At 40.1% G+C, this 13,914-nt stretch overlaps 1 protein-coding gene across 5 annotated transcripts in view; it reads right to left on the reverse strand.

Annotated features, from left to right (window-relative positions):
- The window catches only part of Ica1 (islet cell autoantigen 1), a 148,757-nt gene that overhangs the window by 63,625 nt on the left and 71,218 nt on the right, over nt 1-13,914 (reverse strand). The window contains exon 7 of one of the 5 annotated variants that reach the window (XM_023705978.1): nt 13,661-13,791. The exons of the other annotated variants lie outside the window; for them this stretch is intronic. Within the exon in view, the coding sequence (XP_023561746.1) occupies nt 13,711-13,791 (81 nt within the window). The 3' untranslated portion in view covers nt 13,661-13,710. Of the gene's footprint in view, nt 1-13,660; nt 13,792-13,914 lie in introns of those variants that run through there. 5 annotated transcript variants of the gene reach the window in all.

Below are 13,914 nucleotides of genomic sequence, written 5' to 3' on the forward strand. Positions count from 1 at the left end.
TTTATGTACATTCAGTTTTATTTCCACTTTGGGCTGTTACGAATGATACTGCAATGAATATTATTATAAATGTTTTACACAAATACTCATTTTCCTTGGACACTGGCTCAAAAGTATATTAGTAGTTAATGACAAACAGTTCTCCCAAGTGATCTCACCCCAACTATCAATGTATCATAGTTTCTGGCTGCCTACATGCTCATTAACATTTGCTATTTTCAGTGCCTTTTTTTCTTTTCTTTTCCTTTTTTGTATTTTAGGGAAGGGTCTACAGGGTGTTCAGGGTCTCACTACTAGATCAGACTCACAGTGATCTGCCTGTTTACAGCCTCCTAACTGCTGGGATTATAGGCGCGCACCACCATGCCTCATCTCAATTGCTGTCTCAGCACGCCCCAGGGGTGGGGCCAGCACGGTAGGCCCAAGGAGCAAATCCCCGACCCCTGCACCTGCTTGCAGGTGCTTTATCCACTGAGCTATTTGACTGGACCTTCAGTGCTTTTAACTAATGGTAAATTTTAATTACCACTTTCTTGATGGCTGACAATGTAAGTGTTCTTCTATATACATTGGGCAGTTCTTACATTCCTTGGTCAAGTGCTTATGCAGAGCTTCTGTCCATTTTTCAAATAGGTGGTGATTATTTTGTGGGGCAGGAGTTTGTAAATTTTTAGACACTCTGAACACAAGTTTCTTGTTGGATATACATATTAAAAATATCTTCACACTATCTGTTGTTTGTCTTTATCTTTTCACAATGGTGTCTTCAATGAGCATCTTGACTTATTTTTCATAATGCATAATTATTATTTTCTACTATAGTGTTACTTTTTGTTGCTGAGACGAAATACCTGATACCCACAGTTAAAAGAGGAAAGGTTAGATCACAGTTTTCAGAGGTTTCAGTCCATAATCGGCTGGCGTAAGGCAGGGCGACACATGGCAGAGGGCAACAGTTCATGGTGGCAGAAGACAGCAAAAGCAACAAGACAGGTGGGAAGAGCAGACTCTTCTATCCCTTATATTGTATGCAGGCTACCTAGGGTGGGTGTGGCACTGACACCTGTGATCCCTGCATTGGACCATGAATCAATCAAAACTCTACATTCTGTTACCTGCGAAAAGCCTGTCCCCCATGACTGCATTGAGTGTGTGTGTGTGTGGGGGGGGGCAGCATATCCAGATAAAACTGCAATATGGTCAGTGCTTTCTGTGTCCTGTACAAGAACATTTTGTCTATTCTAAAGCCACTGAACTATGTTTTGTTTTCAGACAGGGTCTCCCTATATAGCTCAGGCTGGCCTTGAACTCACTATGTAGTCCAGCCTAGACTTGGGACCCATGGCCATCCTTCTGCCTCAGTCTCTCAAGTGCTGGGATTACAGGCCTACACCACTATGCCTGGCATGTCACAGAACCATTGTTTTTGCTTTATCCTATGATGCACCTTTAAATAATTATTGTGTTAGGGATGGTGAGATAGCTCATCGGTCTAAAGTGCCTTCTTAGGCAAGCTTAGGCAGGTACAGGGGACTGTGGTTTGATCAATGGCACCACATGCCATGCCAGCCCTGGCTTCAGGGTGGGCTGAGCTGGCAAAAAAATTATTGTGCCTCATATAAAATACAAGTCAAGTGCATTGTTTTCTACATCTAAATGATCCAGTGTCATTTATTAAAAAGGACATTATTTCCTCCAATAAGTTTTAGTAATGCTCTTGTCATATATCCAGTGACCTTATATGTGTTAGTCTACTGATGGAATAGCTACTCTGCTCCACTATTTTGCTGAATTTTCTTCAGCCAATACTATACTACCTTTTAAAACGTATTTTAAAGAGCAAAAAGCACAAGGAAAATGATACAGATTTTGGAAACAGGACGATAGGAAATTAACAATGGTTATTACTACCTTAATTATTTTAGTTGTATAATAACTCTCAACATCTATAAATATAAGTCCTCAGGACATAGGAGAACCTATACTGTAACATCATGTAACTCAGTTGTGTCCCAAATTTTCTGATCAAGGAGATTATGGGGCCATAGAGCAACATGATCAATGATGTAGAGTGTGCCTAAGGAGAATCACCTGGAGAGAAAATATTCTCTAATCCTGAGGGCACTTAACTGACCTTATCAGATACAAAAGTTACATTTCTTGTTATACAAGTCTTACTTTATCTTGATCTTAACCATCCAGTAGAAAAGTATAAAAATGAGGTATATAAAGTAAAGCCATATTAATATGCTGAGTTGTAAAAGGCTCAAGTCAACAACTTCTGTGGATAACCCACTACTATTGTGAACTACTAGACTATGTTGGATTGTTTTGCTGAATTCACACACCTATAGTATTTATTTATTTATTTTTATTTTTTTCTTTTTTGCTATAATTTTATTGATAAACAAATAACAATGAGACAGTTTCAAATCAAATCAGTAGGACAGTTTCAATAATTAACACACTGCATACATTCTTCTTAGTGGTTAATTGCTGTACAAGATGCGGACTTCATATCCTATTTACAAACACCATTAGAACAAATCATTCTATTCATTAAGAGAATGTAACTATATATCTATCCTAACCTTCAAATTATTATTATTATTATTATTTTTTTATTATTATTTTTTTTTTTGCGGAACCGGAGATTGAACTCAGGCCCTTGTGCATGCCAGGGAAGCACTTATTCCACTGAGCCATCTCCCTGGCTCCACCTATAGTATTTAGATGCCAATGGAATACCCATTTCTGACAGGACTACACAAAAAAAAGGTGATACAACGGAAGGACCATTTTGTATCTGTATATGCAGAATAGTTAGGATAGATATACAGCTACTTCTGCTTCATTCAATGAGAAGAAAGATTTGTACTAATAGTGTTTGGACAGGATATTCTGTCTGCATCTTGTACTATGGATAATCACTAAGAAGATAACAATGTACAAGGTATTAATCATTAAAACTATCCTATTAATCAGCTTTGAAACTGTCTCATTGATATTTGTTTCTCAATAAAATAAAATTTTATATATATATATATATATGTCTTCCATTTTTGTTTATGCTTTATAAAGAATACTATGGCAATTGCATAAACTGTGTAAGCTTGTAATCATCTTGTGAATTACCTATTGAGAATTTGATTTGCGTTGTATTTAATGCACAGAACAATATGAAGAGTATTAAGAAAACAGTCTTCTAAAACATAAACTGAGGGCCTGGGGAGATAGCTCAGTAGAATAAGCGCTTTCCTGGCAAGTGCAAGGGCCTGAATTCAAACCCCAGTTCTAAAAAAAAAAAAAAAATCAGCTCATCTATTATGGAGCTGGGGAGATAGCTCAGTGGAGTAAGTGTTTGCCTGGTAAGCACAAGGTCCTGACTTTGATCCCTGGTACCACAAAAAAAACCAAAACAAAAACAAAACAAAAAAAACCCCTAATATCTAAACCATAAACTGTCTTTTAAGTGTGCTTTCATTTTTCTAAGCAATGTTTTGTAGTTTGGTAGAGAGGCCTCATATCTTCTGTTTGATATACTCCTAGGTATTTGCTATTTTAAGATTTTTAAACATGGCTAAAATTAGCCAAGGCTTAAGAAACAAATGTGAGGTCCTAATAGTATCTACATCTAAATGCTAGAATCATTTTCATCACAATAAACAGTATTTATATTTTAAATTTTGTTTTGGTATGGTGTGTTATAGCTTTTCATGTGTTTACATTGTCATATATAATTTGTTAAAGGTAGGTGAAGATTAGCTTAGCACCCCAAAATCAGCTGTTGACACTGAAAGTTAGTTGCGCTCCTAAAATTCCTTACCCAAGAAGATCGTATCTTGACTGCTAAATATTACCAGCAGGACTCGATTCCCCAAATATACATTGCCCTAGAGGCTGATGTAATCTCCACCTGCTCCCATGTGGTTCTGTCTGTTCTACCCCCAAGTTTCTTCTCAAAGCCTGATGATCTGATAGCGCAGACGAGTCTAAGAGCTGGGCACATTTTGGCGTGCATAAGTTAGAGGGAAGGAGAAGGTTGCTACAGAGGAGGTTGTTCTGATGCAACTTCATGCACTCATCACTAAACACTGCGGTAGAGTAGCAAGGCTTCTATGCCTGGGTGAGAGACTCTTCACTTTATAACCCTGGGCATTTTATTTAATCTTTCTAAATTTCTGACATGAGATGTAGAATATATAAATAGAGAATGTGTTTGAGAAGCTTTCTTCAGTACTGTAAAGCTTAATGCTATTGTTTAGAGTTACATGAAAGGCTTTGTATTTAGTGCCCTGAAGGTCAATTATGTCTCTATAACAGAGTGGTTGTGAGCATAAAAATGAAATAAAAACATTTTAAAAAATGAATAAGGAATGACACTCACTCTTGGAGAAATTTCAAGTTGATGGGAAAATGAGACATAGGGACAAATAATATAGAACAAAGACACATTAGAAAAATGCTCCAAGAGTGGATTAAATATAAAATAGGATTTGAATAAATTTACTTGTCATTATATGATAAATTATCAGTAACTCAGATAGTACCCTAATGGTGTTTATTCATATGCTCCTCTCATTGATAAGAAAAACAGCTAGTTAACTTGCTAGCACCTTTTACCTGCAGAAATCAATGGGCTTTTAACTTGCACAAGCAAGGTCACAACCGCCGCGCCTCCTGAATTGCTCAGTGTGGTACACAAGGAAGGAGCCAAGCACTCAGGCACACGTCGGATGCTCGCATTCCCTAAGGGGAGTGCACAACTCATCTTACTTCTATAGAGCAAGACGAGGCCTTAAGTCATAGGCATCCACTGCCGCTTGGTGCCACTCGTACCCTGGCTTCTGTGCCAGCTGTGCCTTTATCAATAAGCTGCGACGTGCTCAGTAGGGACAGGCTTAGAGTCTCTACTTTGGAGTAACAGCTGAATTTATATGATGGGTTGTTTTGTTAGAAGTGAAACAGCACATGCTGTGGGAGTGGGGGAGACTTGTTCTAACAATGTTACTTAGGGAATATACCACAACTGAAAATCGAACAACAGCCTTTTCTCTTCCAGGCCACGTACAAATAATCCCTTGAGAATACATTTAGGTGTGGAGGAATAAGTCATACTTCAAATAAAATCTAATGACCTTATGCAGATTAAAAACCTACTGTGTGTTGAACTTATAGCCAGGAGTACACAGAAGATAACTTACACTAGAGAAGATGGGAGAAATCCTTAAACCATCCCAAACATTAATTGGACTGAACAGATTTAAGAGATAAAAAAGGTAATTTATGTCCTCCTTTGGTTAAAAATATTGAAAAAGTCAAATTTAAAAATACCACGATAGATTAAAAAAATGCTGTGCAAAATAAAGCTGGATTTTCACCCTGATCTTCTAAGATTTTTAAGTGAACATATGATTATGACTAATAATTAAAGTATAAAACAGACTTACTTTAAATCAAGTAGTAAGTTTAAATGTATCTTTGGTACTCCCACTGACCAACCTACCCATCCACCCACCCATCCATCCATCCATCCATCCATCCATCCATCCATCCATCCCCTCATTCATTCATCTGCTGATGAATTATTATGTTTATGTGCTTAATATGCTTATTCAGTGGCTCTCAGGTACATTTTCTAGACAAGACCAGGAACATCTGTGTTACCCAACAGGTTCAGAAGTTAATTTCTCAGATGGGCTTGGCATTTTTTTTTTTTTCTTCAGTACTGGGGATTGAACTCAGGACCCTGTGCTTGCCAGGCAAGCACTTGTTCTACTGAGCTATCTCCCTGGCTCCCTCAGCAATGTTTTTTAAAAGACCACCAGGTGATCTGTTATATATTAAGTTTGTGAGCTACACACTGGAATAGGAAGGTTAAGAACAAGCTCTCTGAGGTTAGAGAAATCTGGGCTCATAGGTTCACATTGACATTAACTGTCTCTGTGTTTTCAAACAAGTCAATTAATTCAAATTCTAATTTTCAAGTTAGTAAACAGAAACACAGTACCTTTTAAAGCTCTTGTTAGGATTACACAAAATAATATATCCAAATGGCATCTAGAGAGTGTATGCATCATATGCACAGAGCTTGGTGCAGAGGAAGCACCCAGTACCTGGTATCTGTTACCTGTAAGGCCAGGTGTTAGGCACTGGAGGAAACACTCTTTCATACAGGGTAACAACACTACGTTACTCAAAAATCCCAGTCTGATAAAGGAGCTGTACAAGCACGCAGTCCTGATAAAAGCAGGAAATGTTAAGTAGCAAATGAGTTGTACACAAAGTAGTCTAGGAGAGTTTTGAAAATGCCTAGGAGTATGTGTTCATCTCGGATGCACATTTCTGATTGGGTCTTTAAATTTTGGGGCCCTGATATTTTTTAGTTCTTTATAAATTCTAGATAGAAGACCTTTGTCTGAGTGTCTATTCCTTAAGAATTTTTTCCAAATTTGTGGGTTGTCTTTCCACTGTTGGTAATTTCTTTCGATGTGCAAAAACTTTTCAATAAGAGGAGGCCGCAGTTGTTAATTCTTTCAAGTGTTTCCTCTGCAGTTTGATTTTTGTTCATGAACTCTTTGCCCACCCCTATGTCTTCAAGAGTTCCTCCTACTTTCTCTTCCAGGAGATTTAGTGTTTCTATTTTAATGTTTAGATCTTTAATCCATTTTGTAATGAAAAAAATATGTACATACAAAATAGTTAGGATAGATAAACAGCTGCTTTCTCTTAGTTCAATGAAAAGAAAGATTTGTACTAATAGTGTTTAGACAAGACAGCATGTCTGCAACTTGTACTGTGAATAACTACTATGAAGACAACAATATGTAATGTATTAATTATCGTAACTGTCCTATTAGCCTGTTTTGAAACTCTCATTGCTATTTCTTTCTCATTAAAATTTATAAAAAATTTTTAAAAATAAATAAATAAAAAATAGAAATAAAAATTTATGCTGGAAAAAAAAAAAGAAAATGCACAGGAGCATTTCAATGGGCATTCAGAAAAGAGGGAGCTTTGGGACAAGCAGAGATCTGTGGATAGCATTCCAGGGAAAGGGAGCAGAGACACGGGTAAGGAATGTAGAATGGCCAGTGTCGTAGCAGGACAGGCATAGTCATTGTCCAAAACGCAGGTGTGCTTTGCAAAGAGGGCATCAACACAGTTAAGAAGGAAAGAAATGGGGCTGGTGCGATAGTTCAGCAGACTAAGCACCTGCTTTGGCAAACGCAGGGACCAGGTTTAGATCCCTGATACCACATGCTGCGCCGGCCCCACCCCCAGGTATGCTGGGTCGGCCACCAAGACTGCACATGGTGATGCACACTTGTAATCTAGGCACTGGAGAAGCTGAAACAGGAGGATCACTATGAGTCCCAGCTGCATTGTAAAGACAAAGAAAACCTGAAGAGCAGGCTATTAGGGACAGCAGCACTGGGAGAAGGGGTGGAGAGTGCCCTGGATTCCCAAAGGTTGTGAGTGACAATCTTGAGAGCTCATGTTTTAAGCCCAAGGAAGCTACTGAAGATCCTCAGCAGGTAAGGGGCTGAGGGGGAGCAGCTACTTGAGAAGAATGGAGAAGCGGGAGCAGGAAAGAGATCGTTAATGATTTTGAAACCAAATACATGGATAAGAAAAAGAGTAGGAGATAATGAATCAGGAGAGGGAAAAATCAAGCTTCAATCAAGAAAAACAAAAGAAAAGAACTGGCACATTGGGGGAAACATCATGAATTCACTTCCATACATGCCACTGGTGCTCAATGTGCCAGCGAGATGGGAAGATAGGGAGCAGGGCAGCTAGCAAGAGTCGAGTCCTGACTTCAGCGGTATTCTCTCCATTTCTCAAAGGACAAGCCATTCAGTATCTTGATTAATACACAGGCTACTTCTTTTGCTTGTAATTATTTCCTTTAATGAACTCTTACAATTGGACAACTATAAAAATGCTTATGTTCTGCTGAACAAGGACCATACATACATACATACGCTGTTCTGAGACCTTCACAAACATTATGGATTTCATGAATATTAGACTCTTCTGAGTCTGATACAATGACTATTACCTCTGTGAGGTCTGCCCAAAGTTATACTGCCCCCTGGCACAATTTAACCAGTAGGCACCAGTGGCAGAGATAATATTTTTCATCCTAATATCAGGATTTTTTTTTTTTTTTTTTTTTTTACATTAAAGACAGCCTTAAGGGAACAGGATGGAATTGGGATTGGACAATTGTAACCTAAAATTCTCTTGAAGTGTTTAGTTATTGATAAGCAAAAGAAAGATTTTGAGGCATTATTTCCAGATATAATTATCACACTGCTTTCACAGATGAAAAGGAAAGAGAACGATGATGTAGAGTGTGCGAAGGAGAGTCACATGGAGAGAAAACACTCTCTCAGGTTTTCACAGAGAGTCCATTGGCCAAGCAATGGCTGTGACTCATCCACATGGCTGACACTGACAAAGGTCCTACAATCTGAGGTACAGGATCTCAGGATAAATCCTGAGGGGATTTCACTGACCTTATCAGACCCAAAAGCTACAATGCTTGCTGCATAGGTCCTGCTTTACCTTGGTCTTGGCCATCCAGCAGAAAAGTATAAAAACAAAATATAAGAAATAAAGCCATGCTGTTATGTTGAGCTGTGGGGGACTCAGGTCAACAATTTCTAACATTGCCAGTTAAGCAGGAGACACAATACACAATATAGGATACTGGACTCTTTTAGAATATTTTGCTGAGTTTACACACCTATAATATTCAAATAACGGAATTTAACAAAAAAAGGGGATAGAGATGAATGTCCATTTTGTATCTGTGTATTCAAAGTGGGTAGGATAGATATATAGTTGCATTCTCTTAATGACTAGAGGGATTTGTTCTAATAGTGTTTGTAAGTAGGATATCATGTCTGCATCTTGTACAGCAATTAACCACTAGGAAGATTGTATGCAATGTGTTAATTATTGAAACTGTCCTACCAAAAAAATGAATAGAGATATTTGTTCTAATAGTGTTTGTGGACAGGATATCATGTCTGCATCTTGTACATTGAATAACCACTAAGACAACAATATGCAATGTATTAATTATTGAAATTGTGCTAGTAATTGGTTTTGAAACTGTCCTATTGCTATTTGTTTCTCAATAAAATTATTTATAAAAAAAAGAAAAGGAAAGAGACTACTCTGAGATCATGAAAAGTTACTTCATTCTATAATGCAGAGTGACGTATCTCCTTGCTTTCTAAATCTCCCCATTGCTACTGTGGAAGTCCAATCTCTCTCCTCCCCCCATTCTTGCAGCATTCTTCCTACACAGGATAATCTACCAGGCTAATCTCCATGAACCACCCAGCTGTGGCCCTTTCCAGCTCAGGAACCCCCACAATGACGTAATTTCATAACATCTGATCAAAGCTCGGGGCCAAGGTTCAAACCCAATCCATTCTCGCTATGTCACCCTCCAAATGTCAGATGGCCTTTTTGAGTCAACTTTGTTGTTCTGGTCTTTAGTAGTGGGTGTGGGTAGGAGGGGAACCTGGAAACAATTTTGGATAGGATTACAGTCAGAGATTAACAGAAGAGAGCAACAGATGGCTGTGTCTCTAGAAACATCTTTGGGTGCAGAATTTTACTTTTAAATTTGGGAGTGCCTGAGTTGCTGGGAATCCAAGATACAGCGATTTGAATGGCAATTTTGCCTTTCAGGGCAAGGAAGACCCCAAAAGCGGGAAGGGAGAACCTTTTATGCATCAGCTCCCTAGTGCAGGCAGAAGGCCACATTCAAAATAGCACCCCTAGTTTGATGGGAGCATCCCCTAATTCTAAGTCTTTGTGATACATGGAGAAGAGCAAGACTTCTTCTGCGAGGACTAAAGACTCAGCCAGAACCACAGCTCTGAAGCCACGGTTCCCAGTGGCCCAGCCTTGCTAACGGAGGAGAGAGATAATGAAGCCACAAACCAGGATGAGCGAGCGAGCGAGCGAGCAGGCACGTCCTTCTCTGAGGAAGGGTCACTGATCTAGCTGCCATCTTCAGAGCTTTATGACACTGAGTGCTCATCTCAATCACTGCATTTGGTTATAAGCTCCTGCTTAGGTAAAAGTCTCCATGTGAGCCCCAGGCTGCTCCAGAGCCAGGCTCTGGGTCGCTTGACTGTTTCTCCAGCACTTGGCTCAGAGCCTGGAGCAATGCAGAAGTCCTGAGTCAAATGCCTCGGCAAGGAGTGAATGAATGAGTGAAGCGAGGGCAGCCCTCTACCAGCTGGAGTCTTGGTGCCAGGAGGAGGCATAGAGCTCCTGTACAGCACCCCTCTTATCTTATAGATGATGTGCGATCCAGAGGGGTTAAAGGGCTTGCCAAGACCTCGTGGCCAGCTTGGTGCCAGAGATGGACCCAGAACCCTGAACGTGCACACTGATCCTTTCTCCTGCTTGCTCTCTGCTAGGAGCAGGAAGCTAGCCCCCACAGACATTTTACTGTCTGTTGGCTGGTTGTTGGGAACGCAGAATACATTTTCCCATGGAGGCAGGTTTTTTTTCTTTTTCTTTCTTTCTTTCTTTCTTTCTTTCTTTCTTTCTTTCTTTCTTTCTTCTTCTTCTTCTTCTTTTTTTTTTTAATGGTGGTTCGGTTCCCAGGGCAGACCACAAAAGCTTATTTACCCCATAGCTGAGCTCAACTATAAAACCAGCAGTAGCACTGAGGCCTCACTGAACCCTCAGTGAGAGCCGTACAGTCTGAGGGGCAGGTGGGCAGCTGGCTCCACAGGGCAGGGGGGTAGGAAGTGCTCCCTGGGGCAGACCAGGAGAGCAGTGGGGGCCGGGCAGGGGGCCTGGGCAGGGGGCCCGGACTGGCAGCTGCAGGAGGCTGCAGCAACCTCTGAATGCCTTGGTGGTTCTTAAGTGGATTGTTTGTAAGTTGGGAACTGTCTGTACTTCGAAAGGCGGATTTCAAGAGGTAGGGGATCCTATTTCACTCGAAGCCCCACAGTAATGAGGGTTCTTTATTCATAATGAAGTAGCCACTAATTGGAGGGACAGGCTCAGAAGGCCTGCTGGAATTTTGTACTCCTGGACCAGAACTGAGTAATATTATGCAGTAGCCTGGCAACCCCTTACTCTGACATAAAATTCATATAAAAATTTACCATGAAGTGCCTGTCTGACATTTACTGTGTTTATTATTAATAATGATAATAACAGGGTGGCTTGTGCATAGCATTAGGCTGAGACACTAAATTGAATTCTCGGTTTCCTCAAGTTTTTTCTTTTCCCAACAAGATTAAGAACATTTGGAAAAAACTGTCCTTGCTAGTGGGCTGAAAGCTTTCTTGTTTACCCAGAGGACATGGCTCCAGTTTCTAAAGCTCATCCAAAAGATGATCTCTTTCCTTCCTCCACCTCCTCAGAAGCAGGAATATTCCATCAAGGCGCAAATGTTGTAAAAGCAAGTGGATAGAAAATCTTCATGGAACTGAAAAAGTTACAGTGAAGGAATCAATTATAATAAGGTAATGCAGTTAGCCTTTCTGGACTTAATGAAATATGGTCAACGGCACTGGAATGTTCTAGTGCCCCCTGGAGGATTGTACACCCTAACAGAGCGGGTCATTCAGCAGCCTTCTTCAGAGGGCTCCGAAACCCCTACAAAGGCAGTATGTTTATCCTCTCAGGTTCAGATCAACTTAACTTGGCTCAATCACATGTACAGGGACAAAGCAGGAGCCGAATGCCGCTTCTGAAAGGCTTTAGCAACCACAGGGCTGTTGTTAAGAGCGCGGACTCTTGGATCAGCGACAGAATCTATTTCTGGCCTGTGGAGTTTATAAATCCAGCGGTGCAAAGTTCACAGTTGCATGTGTGAGCCCTCAATTTTTCTGGGCTGAGTGTTTGGTGAACAAGGAAGTTTGCTTCTGTGAGCCTTGCTTTTTCTTGTGCGGAAAAGTTAAACATTCTGGAAAGTTAAACATTTAGCTTCTAAATTTTTACTGCCCTGGGATTTCTCTGGAACATGAAACCCGGAGGATGTTGACGAAACGACCATCTGAGTTGTTTCTGCCCCGGTCTCAGGACAGCCGGCAGACGAGGGGAAACATTTAGTGTCTGCCTCCAGCAAGCGCTCACATGAACTGCCCGCCTGCCCCCCTCACTCCTTCACTCCCCCCTCCCGTACCAGCTGATAGGACAGTGACTCAGGTCACTATGATACTGTCTATTCTTAAGCACTGCATTTGAAAGACATGGACCAGGTTTTACTGAATTTGCAAAGAATCACGCTGGTACAGTATTGTAATTACACTATAGGAGTTACCTACTAAATACAGTGGTAGAATAGTGTATGCATGTGTTATAACTCTATTCAGTGCTATACAATAATACAATTAATATAAATCTTTACCAATCTCACTTGTGATGCCATTCTTTTTACTGTCTTTCACATACTGAATGCTTCATTTCTTAATTTGAATAATACTATTAAGGAATATATTAAATATTCCAAACATAATTTCAGCCTTACAGAGAAGTTACAGGAATTCTTTTTATTTCTGGAGACTTTTCACCTGGATTCCCTAAAGGTTAACATCTAATACACTTGTTTTTTTCTTTTCCTAAACACATATGAAGACATACACACACAAATTTTTCTCTTTTGAACTATTTAAAAAAAAAAGTTGCAGACTAAAAAAAAGTTGAGATTCGATGTCTTTTTATTCCTAGACACTTTATTGTGTATTTCCTAAAATACGGAATTCTCTTATGAAAACACACAGTACTGAAATCAGTAAATTTACATTGAAAGAACATTAGGTGAGCTACACTCTTGTGATTTTATCCATTATTCCAATGTTGACTTTATAGTTAGAGAAAATCTAAAAGCATGCATTCATTTAGTTAGCAGCATTTTTGGGTCTCAACCTGTAACGGCTCCAGGATTCTTGTTCAGGCTAGGTATTTTGCAAAGTGGCCCACACTTTGGGTTGTGTGACAATGTCCTCATGATTAAATTAAACTATGTGCCCCCAGCAGCGTGGCACAGGTAATTCTGCCTTGTTCTCACGGATCGAATCAGGAGGCACGTGCTTTGATGAGTCCCTCTACCTGCAATGTCACGTCGATCTTCTAACTACAGCAATGCTTAGCGGGCTTCCCCTTAACAGTTACTAGTTTAGGCCAGAGAGATAGCTCAGCAGTTTAAAACGCCTGCGTGGGCAAGCTTAGGCTGAGCCCAGGGATCACGGTTCCAACTCCAGCACCACATTCCAGGCCAGCCCCGCCCCCAGGGCCGGCTGAGCCAGCCACAAAAAACAAAGTTACTAAAGCGTCTTGCAGCTACGTAAAGATTCTATGCCTTATTGGTTAATTCATCAGCATTAGGATTCACAGATGATTCTTTCCTGAATCAATTATTTTGATGATGACTAGCAGACGGTGAAGTGTAATTGCATCTTTCTTTACATATTAGCCAATACATTAACCAGTGGGCTTTCCACGGGAGCCTTTCCCCCTCCACTGTTTATGTTATAGTAGCTCACGGCTTCTGACTTTTTTCCATAATATTAAATCTGCTATCATTATTTGCTTAAATTAAAATTTATTTTAATACTTAAATTACGTGACATTTGGCTGATGGCAGTCCCCTGGAATGGGTTCCTGGGTCGTCTCGACATGTTCCTGTTATTCTTTAAGTATTTCCTTAGTTGGGGCCTAACAAGATGTTGCAGGTCGGTCTTGTTCTTCTCCTGATCCAATTTTGAATTTAGCCATTTCTCCAAGAAGCTCTAATACCTTAGAAGGGAACGGAGAGAACAGGGACAGCGCTCTGTACATTCATTTGGTTTGCTTGCTGCTACTGGAGAGAAATTGCCCCAAAGGCAGGTGCCTCAGCAGGCAAAGCTGGGAAATGTTTTT

This window comes from Octodon degus, unplaced genomic scaffold, assembly GCF_000260255.1.
Source record: "Octodon degus isolate 3935 unplaced genomic scaffold, OctDeg1.0 scaffold00234, whole genome shotgun sequence".
NCBI lineage: Eukaryota > Metazoa > Chordata > Mammalia > Rodentia > Octodontidae > Octodon > Octodon degus.